A 12761-nucleotide genomic window follows, 5' to 3' on the forward strand; every position below is an offset into this window, starting at 1 on the left:
ACACTTGAGGGTGGGGAGAAGGAATGGGTGGCATAGGGCCACCTATTGTAGCTTTACATCACCCAAGAATTGCCCTTCAACAGTGGGCAGGATCCTTGGCTGTCCCTTTAGGGCAATTTTTCAGCCAATTTGTGCTGCCAGACCAAGAGCCAAAGATTGAAACCGTGAACTATATAAAAATTATTTGAAAAGATTAATTGCTATTAATCTAAAATAACATGGCTCAATTTTATGGTTACAGTAATGTTTTAATTTATAACATAGTACTTTTGAAAATCATTACAAATCAATGAATGTTAACTCTTTTCTTCTAAAATATAGGTGAAGTGATTGTAACCACACCACACAGCCTTTTGAGACTGCTTGAATACCATAGCTTATTATTTCATAGACTTTGTCATCTTGTTTTTGATGAGGTTGATAACTTATTCTCCGAAGCTAGCAAACAAGTGAGTATAATATACATTCAGATGATGCATTGCTTCAATAATATGTAACTTAAAAGCCTTGAAAGGGGGTGGGGAACAGAGTATAAATATGAACTTTGTATAAAAAGAAAAATTATAGCCCATGATGTAATGCCTGAGTGTGGCTAAAAAAGAAACCTCTGGATCTGAAGACATATTACATGCTTTAAAAGAAACAGACAAACTGCTTCCTAAACTGCTTTTGCTGCTAAGTCTCCACCAATTTTGAACAATGAGTTTCTTTTTCAGACAAAGCAAATGCTGATAGGGGATTTCTCCCCACACCTCTCTCTCGTCTACTCTTTCCCTTCTACCTTACTCTGGCTATTCATCACTGCTCTCAGAAGTGTTATGGGAAACCCTCCCACTCCCCCTAAGAGAGGCTGCTTTTTCACCATGGTGTCTACTGCCTCTGAAGAGTAGAAAAAGGAAACACCTAATTTATGGGAGTTAGCATGATGTCTTCTTCTTAAGTAGACTACTTTCACCCCTATAGTAAGGACCCCTTTCCAGTAATTGTTCCATTGAGATCTCTTCCTTAGATTACCACTGGTAGACCCTCAGTCTTCAGAGCATACAAGGCAGAAATTAGTTCAACCAGACATTGCCACATTCCAGATTAAAGAGGTCCAAAATCTCTGTTCGGAAACCTAAACTCTTTTATAGACAAATTCCTGAATTTAACTTTTGAAAGACATGTAGATGAGTCCATGGCTTCTAGTCCCTTTTAGAATTCCAGTTTCAGGGGACTTAATTGCTGCATCTCTTATACCCCTCAACTTTCTCCCACTCCCGTATCCTCTAAGAAGGTGAGAGTCTTCTCTTTTGTCTTGTCTAGGAGAGACAAAGACTAGCTAAAATTGTCATGAACTTAACGGAGTAAAACTCAAGAGTCTTCTAGCTTAATTGTTTCCTAGAAGCAGGCCCTTGTACCCAATCAATGTGCATGGGTTTCTTCCAGCTCTTTATAGGAGTAGAAGTGTCTTCCAGGTAGAGAAGCCTTTTTAACTTCCTATCAGACTTACTTCAGAGTTCTTCTTTGGAACTGGCAAAATTAGACATTTGTCTTGCTCAACAGAGCAGGATCCCCAGAAATCGACTCTTTCAGGGTATGAACCCATCTTCCTTTCTGTGTATTGAGGTGTTATCGTAGTACCCAGATACTAATCTCTCTCTAAGGCTAGATCAGTGGTTCTCAACAAGGGATACACATACCCTGGGGATACGCAGAGGTCTTCCAGGAGGTACATCAACTCATCTCAATATTTGCCTAGTTTTACAACAGGCTCCATGAAAAGCACTAGTGAAGTCAATACAAATTAAAATTTCATATGGACAATGACTTGTTTATACTACTTTATATACTATATCAGTGTTTCTCAACCAGGTGTCGTGATTTATTTTCTATTTTCTGGTAAAAATGAGAAAAATAAGCGATTTTTCAGTAATAGTATGCTGTGACACTTTTGTATTTTTAGGTCTGAATTTTGTAAACTAATAGTTTTTAAGTGAGGTGAAACTTTGGGTATGTAAGACAAATTAGCCTCCTGAAAGAGGTACACTGTAGTCTGGAAAGATTGACAATCACTGGGCTAGATTACCAGAAAGTGCTATGAGGCCTTGAGATGATTTCCCTGTTTGGGTCCTGCTGACTGATGCTTCTTTAGTCTCATTTCTCAATGGAAGTGGAAGGCAGTGTATCTTTAAAAGGGCCCTGTCAAGGAAAGATGACAGTGAGTTTCAAGAAGGAAAATAGCTTTAAGCACATCTTAACTAATTCTTGAGTGGTTTTCTGCACAGTGTCTTTTTTGGTACCTAATTACAGATGTGCAAACAAGGTATCCTTAGGGGCTTCCATACATCAAAGACAATTTGGGATTGCCTTTACCTGGTATTAAAATTTCTCTCTCTCTCTCTCTCTCTCTCTCTCTCTCTCGACTTCATAAGTTTATATCCTTTAAAAATACTGTCACAAGGTTCCCACTTTTGGGTGTGATCTTAATATGCGACATGTTAGAACTCCCTAGCTCTTAAATTTCTGGTCTTCTGAAGTACTGTCTGTTGAATATGAACCTTTTCCATATCTTCTGTTCAAACTTCCACTCTCTCAGCTCCCTCTAAAACCTTTGTAATTCTTTTAAGTCTGTGATAAGTGAAGGAGTTCCCCACAGGAGCCATACACCAGACTTGGTTGGCTGGAATGCTGTTTTTATTTTAGACAACTCACTTGTATCCTTTATGGAGGTCTCAAGTCAACACAGTTTATAGTTTTATCAGCAGTATGATGCCCTGAGCTCTACTGAGCAGCTGAACAAGCAATGAAGAAATAGCATCCTTATTGTTCCTTGAGGCTTCAGGTAACTGGAACAACATTGAGGTGGTAATTCTTCAGCAGATCAGAAGAACTGAATTTGTTTTGGGGCAGTATTACCTCTGTCAGGAATAAGCTTACCTCTGCAGAGGGCTAGGCATGAGACAGCTGCAGCTGCCTGGGAGCAACCAGGCTGCTCCAGGATTCAAATACTAGGATTATCAGAGAACCTGCAGGAACTGATAGCCCTGTAAAGCTCCAAAAGGTTGAGATTTAAGATGGCAGGAAGGAGCAGACATGGGGCTGCACTGTGCAGAGCTGTGTTAAGTTTGAGATCTTTTTTCTTCCATTTGTGGGCGTGAATCATGATTACGGTTTGGCCTTTAAAGAGTAGCATACTTCCTAGTATACCTAAAACCCAGAAAATACCCTAGTTCGGAGATAGTGGGGAGCATCTGGTAGATTTTGGCAGTAAATGCTTCACAGCCTGTAACGGCTCACCAGTCTCGGCTTGTCTTCGGGATTTCTGGTTTGGCATACTTTTGCAGCAACTGAGATGAGAGCATGCCATGAGTCACTTAAAGACCTCCCTTTTTACAGATTTCTGTACAAAGATTTTGAGCTAAATTTTTAGGTTCTAAGGTCCCCATGTAAGATGAGCATAGAGAACAAAATGTATTGTTTGGTAATTAGGGACAACATCCTAAGGGAGGAACTGACGATGATATTAACTCTAGAAATAGAGACCTGGGTATCATTGTGGACAACTCAGTGAATTGAAGATAGTTGAAAAAGCAAAAAAAGTGTTAGGATCCATAGGGAACAGGATTGAGAATATTACAAGAAAAATGATAATGAAAAGCATGGCCTCAGGTTATTGTGTGCAGTATTTGACACCCCATCTCAAAGAAGATATTGAAATGGGGAAAAGGTATGCCACCTTGGATTTTTCCTGATTCTGAGCCGTCACCAGGTCTAAATTCTTCTTGGGCACCTACAGGACTTCTACTGTTTGTACTGCCAAAGTGGGGGGGTAGACTTTCTCCCGAGTATCTTTACTGTTCTGATAAAATGTTGAGAAACCTTGGCTACTCAGAAGCATCAGCATATTTTTCCACTCACAGCATCTCGTTCCTGATGGAAATTGGAGTGGTGATACTTGGGGTATTTCACCCATTTTCTACACTCTAGTATTATAAGTGTTTCGTACAGTGAATTATATTGAAATGTCTCTGCACCAGCTTAAATGCCAAAACAGCGAGAGTTCTGTGGCACTTTAAAGACTAACAAATTTAATATTTGCAGGCATAAGCTTTCGAGAGACTTCAGCTCTCTTCTTCAGATGCAGTAATACGGAAAATAGGTAACACAGAGGCATCTTATAGATATCCAAGTGCATTGAGAACAATGGGGGAGGTGGAGTCCGGTACTTAAGACCTAATGACGACCATTGAGTAGGAGGTGAGAATGGGTGAGCAAAGTTATTTACCTTCAGTAGTGAGACAGCAACTCCAAGTCTCTGTTTAAACCCAGTTTGAATGTGTCAAGTTTGCAGATCATTTCTAACTCAGCAGTTTCTTTTTGAAGTCTGTTTTTGGAGTCTTTTTGGAGAAGTACAGCAACTTTCAGGTCAGAGACAGAATGCCCTGGGGAATTAAAGTGTTCTCCCACTGGTTTATGGATGTTATTTTTTATGTCTGATTTGTGTCCATTTATCCTTGTGCGTAGTGATAGTCCAGTTTGGCCAATGTACATGGCAGAGGGGCATTGCTGGCACATGATGGCATATATAACATTAGTGGATATGCAGGTGAATGAGCCCCTTATGTTGTGATTGATGCACCTGGATATCTATAAGATGCCTCTGTGTTACCTATTTTCTGTATTACTTCATCTGAAGAAAAGAGCTGAAGTCTCTTGAAAGCTTATGCATGCAAATATTAAATTTGTTAGTCTTTAAAGTGCCACAGAACTCTCGTTGTTTTTGCTGTATACAGACTAACACGGCTACCCCTCTGGAACTATCTTAAATGCCAAAGTTAGTCAAGTGGAATGAAGGGTCCCTGCTCCATAGAAAAACACTGAATTACATGGACCTTCTTTTTCCCTGTCTCGAATTTTAGGTTGGTTCAGCACTGGCCTGTTTTGTCTCCCATGTGTGTTGTTTTCCTGTAGTAGCATGCCACAAGCTCACCTTACTTCACCACTGAGATATTGCATATGCATTCTCTTGTCTAGCCTCAGGGTGGCTCCCTCCACCTTGCTAATTTACTTATTCTTGCCCACTATTAACTGTCTCTCTACTAGAACTTCTATGTTTGCTGACCTGTGTCTTTGGGTTTTCCAGAGTGTCACTTACCTCTCTGTCCTGGCCTCCATGCTCCCCAGACCCCAGTAGCTCATTCTGTCAGGGTCATCCTCTCCTCAATGGTTTTTTCTGAAGGGACCCTCTTATGGTCTTTTTTTGTTCTTTATCTGAGGAGGGGACCCTATGAAATGCTATCCTGGACAGCTCTTTATAACCTCTTTAAAACTGGAGACCACCACAGACCCAGATTGCTGCCCTGGTGTAGATATTTACCACTATTGCTAAACACTATCCGGTGGTCCTGGAGAGATGCCATGAAGATTTTTCTTCCAGCAAGCAATGGTCAGTTTATTAACACAGGGTTTTAGAAGATGTCTCAAGGATAAGATGTTTAGCAGAGCCAAACTGATTCTTTCCCATTTGTGAATGTATCATTTTTGTTATTTTTTGAAGTAGCCCTCTTCTTGACAGTTGCTTTTTAAATGGGATTTGTCTTAAGTGTGGGTAAGCCATTCTTTTGAGTCCTTGGGAGAAGTATCACTTAAATTTTAAAGGGACACCAACTTGAAGTCTAATCAGTTTCATCAAATACATTTGAAATAATTTCATATCTCTGAACTCCCTTGCCTACTTATGTGGTACTTGCAATGTTCTATTTTTTAGATATTTTTCTCTGCCTTGTTCATTGTGAAAGACCAATGCAAACTTGAGGGGAAATGTTGAAATTGGCTATCCATGAAGAGCTGTCAGATGTACAAATAAATTGGAAAAGAGAAATGTTTGTCTTTAATCTTTCAGTTAATTTGTACTGGTAACAAAAGTAGATAAGTTTTTCAGGTAGAACTATGATTTTAAAATATTCAGTAACAACCTGTTCTTAAACACAAGTGTCATCCCCCTCCCCTCCCCCAAATTAGACATTTTTAGACATGCATACTTGTTTGTATTTTAGTCAATCCTTGTTCTTCCTGAACAAAGTACCTGAATGAAGTACATTTTCTCTCAGAAATTTTTTTTCATTTAGTTAATATTAAATAAGCACTTGCTTTTTTTCCTGATTTATATGGAGTTTTTAGAAAGAGCAGTTGTATTTTAGATGGATGCAACAAAGATAAAGCCAGCCCTGAAACTTTCATTACACTTTGACTTAAAGATTGTATTCTGTAGATACGTGAACAGGCTGTCTGTCTGCAGCCAAAAGTTCGTAAGGAGTTATTCAACTATAAAGGTGTCTTAGCTTTTGAACTTTACGGGTCAATGCATGTGTACTAGAGACTTGCAAAGCAGTTGATTTATCTCTCTTCACAGATTTTTGTTTAGTATTAATAGCTTGTCCTGTAATATCAAAGGATGCCTTTTTCTAACTGAAGATTCTCCAAGTGGCTCACTAAAGTAAGCCTTACACTTGGTTTACTGCTTGCTACATCTGCTATCTGTATTGACTATGGGCTTGTCTACACAGTGCATTAGCTTACACCAGAGGGGTGTAAATTCTAGTGCTCACTAGCGTGTTGTGAACTAACTGTCTCATGTGGATCCTGTTGATGTGCTCTCAAAGTTCCCCCTAGTGAGTTTTAATGTAGTCTCAGCACACACTAGGGAACTTATAGTGTGCGCCAGCAGGATCCACATGGGACAGATAGTGCACAGAATGCTAGTGCACACTAGACTTTACATCCTTCTGGTGTGAATTAAAACATTGTGTAGACAAACTCTATTTCTATGTATAGGGTGAGAGAAAAGGGACTTATTACCAGGCAGAATTATTCACTGGCAATATTTTCTCTTTGTACTCTATTCTCCCATACTAAATATCCCCTTTCCCCTCTGTTTCAAGATGCTGCTTGACACAGCATTTCTACTATAAATAATACCCCTTTTTGCTTTGGAAGTATCTAACAGGGAAGAAGTGGCTGGGGCTAGTGCTTATGTGTGAATAGCAATTCTTTTGCTTTCTTGCTTGATCAATGCTGTCTCCATTGACTGTTTCAGTTCATAGAACAGAACAAAAGAGAATTTTCCAAAAATAAATGTATACTCCTATTTTATAGATATTTACTATATTAGAGTATTATAAGAAAACGTTTACTGTTGAAGAGCGGGAATCGGCACCACATCAGATCGTTGCTGTTGGAACTCATTGGAGTAAACATATAGAACATTTAACAAAAGAGTTTATGAATGATCCTTACATTGTAATAACAGCTTTGGAAGAAGCTTCTGTATATGGAAATGTGCAACAGGTAAAACCTCAGAGATTATGCTGTTCTTCCAAGTTAAAGTTGTATAGTGAGATTCTTTATTTTAAATTTTAATGGCAGTTTGCATTGCATTGACAGGTTGTGTGCACACATGTATCTATCTAGATATTTGTGTTGATCAAAAATGGGAAAACATTCTATATTTTTACCATCGTAGGGTATAGAAAAGATAAAAAGGGAAGTTTATTTTAGAAATGGTAACTGAAGAAAACAATCAAGATATATGCAAAAACATGCAAGTTCAGTGTTAAATTTGAGATTTTAATAGTACAAAGTCTGTAGATGGATTGCTTATAATTTCTATAGTTGTGCTTTGTGGGCCTATGTACTATAGATCAGGTCTTTTCATTATTATTTGACTTACAAGTTTCCATTTGGGTAACTTTATTCTTCTAGCCTAAATTCCCTCTGCTTTTTCAGTTGTATGTAGTATTCACTTCCTATTTTCTAACTTTTGTTCAATGTTCTGTTTAATTTATTTAGATATGACACATGGGGGAGGAAATGGCTATCCAGAGCTCTAGACACCCTTAACATAATATTTAAAAAAAATATAATACCATGAGCTTCCCCCCAAAATAACCAACTGTAACATTAAATCAAACAGTAACTCAGGTTATTTACAAATACTAGCTCTTATCATACCCTCTTAACCAAAAACCTGGATGAAAAGATGGGCATTGCAGGGTTCCCTGACGGTCAGCAAATGGGCTTTTTTGGATCAAGGAGGAAGTGAATTTCAAAGTTGAGGGCTCCTTGCAGAGAATGCCCTGCTAGCAACTCACTTTTTTTATACTGAGGAGACTCCAGCTCCAGAGCCTTAGCTGATTGCAACTACATATTGTTATGTGGTGTTATGCAAGGTGCAGTTCTGGTCCAGATTTGGTTACATTTCAGGGGAGGACAAAGGAATGGGCATACTTAAAGTGCGTTCTAGATTTAGAGGTATTATGGATTCCATTAACTTTAAATATGGGGAATATCACTTTAATCAATAATACCTCCAAAACCGTAATGGATTATAAGTGCACCTTCTGTATGTGAATAGAAATTATGTTTATGCAGCCTGTGTGCACTGTTGCCACAGCTGGAACGAACTGAGTTGTTCTTTCTTACAGTATATAAATATGAACATTTTCAGGATATTGAGCAACTATTATACATAGTATAGATATCTTACTTGTGTATGAAATAATGCATGATCTGTATAGTTACATAAATAGTTCAGATATGAATGTAGTATTGGTATGAATTTGAGAGATAAATTAATGAGTAGAATGGTCAAAGGTGCATGATAAATCAATTTATCACATGGATATTGCTTGCATATGTATGCGGGTGAGTGGGTAGCTCTGTGTGTGTACTATATGTAATGTATGTATCAACAATATTGCTACTAGCTAAACCATCTTATTTACAACAATGCTATCTTTATAGTACAGTATCTAGGATTAGATAGTGCAGCTTCATAACTAGTATTGGCTTATGCCTTTTGATTCAGGTAGTATTAGTGCAATAGACAAATGCTCAAAGTGCTCTAAGTAAAAATATATGTATAGTAAAATAGTTGTATGTTATGGGACTTCTTAGTTCGACTTGACTTTATTTTGTCACTTTTATTAGGTGGTGCAACTTTGCTTGAACTGTGAGAAAACCTCCGTATTACTCCAGATATTAGATTTTACTCCCAATAAAGCTCAAAAGACCCTGATTTTCACTAATTCTTTGGATGAAACAGAAATGGTCTATAAGGTAAGTATTAGAAATATTTAGCTATTAACCTATAATGTATGTGTTGATATGGAATGTGTTTTTTTTAAGTAGCAAGGTACAACAGGATATGGTAATACTGTCTTGGCTTCTGAGTAGAGAGGAAGAGTTTGGACTTCTGGAATGGGTTTTTCACATTGGGAAAGAAATTATACTCTTTTCTCAGTTCCTTTGCTCAAACTTTCCCGAGACATTTTTTTTAGCCATTGGTTATAGTACAGTTGAGATTTCCTAACACTTTCATGTAAGATGATGTTTTCATCTGCAAAAGTTTGATAAAGTTATAAGCCATTCAGGATGAAATTTTTAATAGTGGCTCTTTCTGAGGTTGACCTTTTCTATGGTGGGAAGTTTTAGCAAAAGTTGTTTCCAAGCATTAATTAGGAGAAAGAGTGTGGTTTAGGTTTTGTCTATGTGCTGTTTTTACAACAGTTTCATTGAGAATCCACAAAATAATTTGGCTAAGTAAAATCTCTGAAAATTGCAGTTTGTACATGCTCAGTAGCAGTTTGTCAGAGGCTGGCTGGCAGAAAATTTCTCCAAAAATTGTATTTTCACTGAACATGTTGCATCTCCACACTACTGTCTGCTGATTGGATTGAGTACACTCTATACTATGGGTACAGGAACTAAGCAGATCTTCCCTGCAATTTTTCCTGGAGTAAATGTGGCATCAGGCACCAGAATTTCAGAGCTCTCAGCACACCTTTTGCTGTCTCTCAGGCAAGGTCAGCTATTCCTTATAACCTTATTATACTGTAGGTACTAACAAATTGTTTGCTTAAGAATTTGTGCCAGTATCTTTCCAGGTATTGAAGTTAGGCTGACTGGTCTGTAAGGAGGAGGACGCAAACTAACTTGCTCAAGTGAAAACGGGTGGAAGTGGCAGAGGTAGGTTAGGGGATGCTTGTTGTAGGAGCTGAGGAGACAGTGACAGCTTTGAGGGTATAGAGGTAGCATAAAGACCAGCAACATGCTGGGGTAGACAAAGTAGAAAAGTCTATAGCCACACTCCTTCCAAAACCTTGAATAGAACCTATGATCCCTAAATACTGAGAAAAATGTGGCTGTGGACATTTTAGTTTGGGCTCCTAGAATTAGTGGACACAATCCTGACCTTAATTTGGAGATCCCCATTCTGTAAAATGAGTATAATACTGTCTTACCTCACAGAGGTGTTGTAAATATAAATTGATTGTTTGTGCAGCGCTGAGAGGCTACTGTGAGCAGCATAATATAAAAGCTTATAAGGAAATAAATACTGTCTCAGTGCTGGCTTTGCATGGCTATGGTAAATACAGTCTGGGGCCAAACAATGAATGTGTATAATATGATATATTGAATAAGCTACCCAGTCATTGAGCACCATCCTACAGTGCACTGAATGAGGCAGGGCCATGTAGTATGTAATAATACAATTACAAATATTCAAAAGGATATAAAAGATGAGTACAAAAGACTAGCACAAGCATGTAGGGACAAAATCAGAAAGTCTAAGGCACAAAATGAGTCCCATGTAGCAAAGGACATAAAAGACAATAAAAAAAGGTTCTAAAATACATTCGGAATAAGAGAAAGATGAAAGCAAGTGTAGGTCTTCTCCTTAGTGGGGAAGGAGAGTTAATAACAGAAAATATCAAGAAGGCTGAGATGTTTGATGCCTATTTTCATTTTTCACTTAAAAGGCATATTGTGACCAGATATATTAATACAATTTATGTTAATGACGAGGGAAGGAACTCAAGACAAAATGGGAAAGAATAGATTAAATAATATTTAGATAAGTAAAATGTATTCTAGTCAGCAGGGCCTGATGAAATGCTCCTAGGGTCCTTAAGGAACTAGCTGAAACAATCTCGGAACTGTTAGCCGTTATCTTTGAGAACTCAGGAAAGACAGTTGAGGTCCCAGAGGACTGGAGAAGGGCAAACATAGTGCCTATCTTTAAAAATGTAAACAAAGAAGACTCAGAGAATTACAGACCAGTTAGCCTAACTTTAATACCCGGAAAGGTACTGGCACAAATTCTTAAGCAAGCAATTTGTTGGTATCTAGAATGTAATAGGGTTATAAGGAATAGCTAACATGAATTTGTCAAGAACAAATAATGACAAACCAACCTAATTTCCTCCTTTTGACTGGGTTAGTGGATAAGCAGTAGATGGGATATATCTTCATTTTAGGAAGGCTTTTGACACAGTCTTACATGACATTTTCATAAGCAAGCTAGGGAAATGTGGTCTAGATGAAATTACTGTAAGGTGGGTGCAAAACTGGTTGAAAGACAACACTTGGAGTAGTTATCAATGGGTTGCTGTCGAACTTAGAGGACATATTGGTGGGGCCCCACAGGGGTATGTCCTGACTCTGGTATTGTTCAGTGTTTTCATTTATGACTTGAATAATGGAATGGAGAATACGCTTATAAAATTTGCGTATAACACCAAGCTGGGAGCAGTTACCACTTTGGAGGACAAGGTTAGAATTCAAATTGACCTTGAAAAATTAGAGAATTGGTCTGAAATTAACAAGATATGAAATTCAGTGAAGACAAGTGCAAAGTGCTACACTTAAGGAAAGATTTAAATCACAACTACAAAATGGGAAATAAGTGCTAGTTGGTAGTTCTGCTGAAAAGAATCTGTGGTATTTAGTGGATCACAAATTGAACATGAGTCAACAATGTGACGCAGTTATGAAAAAGGCTAATATAATTGTGGAGTGTATTAATGGGAGCGCTGTATTTATGACATGGGAGGTAATTGTACTACTCTACTTGGTACTAGTGAGGTCTCATCTGTAATACAGATGCACCACACTAAGAAAAATGTGGATATAGAAGAGAGCAACAAAAATGATAAGTTTAGAAAACCTGACCTGTAAGGAAAAGTTAAAAATACTTGGTAGTGTTTAGTGTTGAAAAAAGAATAGAGAGGGAGGATCTGATAAGAGTCTTCAAATATTCCAAGAGCTGTTATAAAAAAGACTGTGATCAGTTGTTCTCCATGTCCACTGAAATTAGGACAAGAAGTAACAGGCTTAATCTGCAGCTGGAGAAAGGGTTTCGTTATTAGGAAAATCTTTCCAACTATAAGCATAGCTAAGCACTGGAATAGGCTTCTAAGGGAGGCTGTGGAATCCCTGTAATTGTTCTTCAATAACTCCAGGTTAGACAAACACCTGTCAGGGATGGTCTAGGTATACCTGCTCCTGCCTCAGTGCAGGGGGTTGGACTAGATGACTATTTATTTAGAGGTCACTTGTAGGTCTACATTTTTATGATTCTTTGTATGAGAATGCACTTGCACAGGGAGCCTGAATTCAGGTTGCACAGGCAACCTTAATTTTGGCAACTATTCTTTCTTTGAGTGTTTGCTTATGTCCATTCCCAGTTTAGGTGTGTGTACATGCCACATGCACTGGTGCCGGAAAACTTTTTCCCCTGCTGGTACCCATAGGAGCCGGCTCTAGCACCCCCTGCAGTGGTGTGCACATGCACCCGCATATAGGCACCTCCGGCTCCCTCTCAGTTCCTTCTTGCCGCCAGTGCTGGAATGTTTCTTGCCTTCGCAAGTTTTTCTTTACCAAACCTAGTGGATTATTCATCTTTCTAGTGTATAGAGTTACTCATTTGGTTACAGTTA

The 12761-nt window shown here is 38.3% G+C and overlaps 1 protein-coding gene across 1 annotated transcript in view; it reads left to right on the top strand.

Moving 5' to 3' along the window:
- The window catches only part of TDRD12 (tudor domain containing 12), a 106375-nt gene that overhangs the window by 49697 nt on the left and 43917 nt on the right, over positions 1 to 12761 (top strand). The window contains 3 exon segments of the mRNA XM_067540026.1: positions 322 to 449; positions 7138 to 7329; positions 8971 to 9099. Of these exon segments, the coding sequence (XP_067396127.1) occupies positions 322 to 449; positions 7138 to 7329; positions 8971 to 9099 (449 nt within the window).

Source organism: Emydura macquarii, unplaced genomic scaffold, assembly GCF_026122565.2.
Source record: "Emydura macquarii macquarii isolate MOO-44397 ecotype Brisbane River unplaced genomic scaffold, CSIRO-AGI_Emac_v2 contig_561, whole genome shotgun sequence".
Classification (NCBI taxonomy): Eukaryota; Metazoa; Chordata; order Testudines; family Chelidae; genus Emydura; species Emydura macquarii.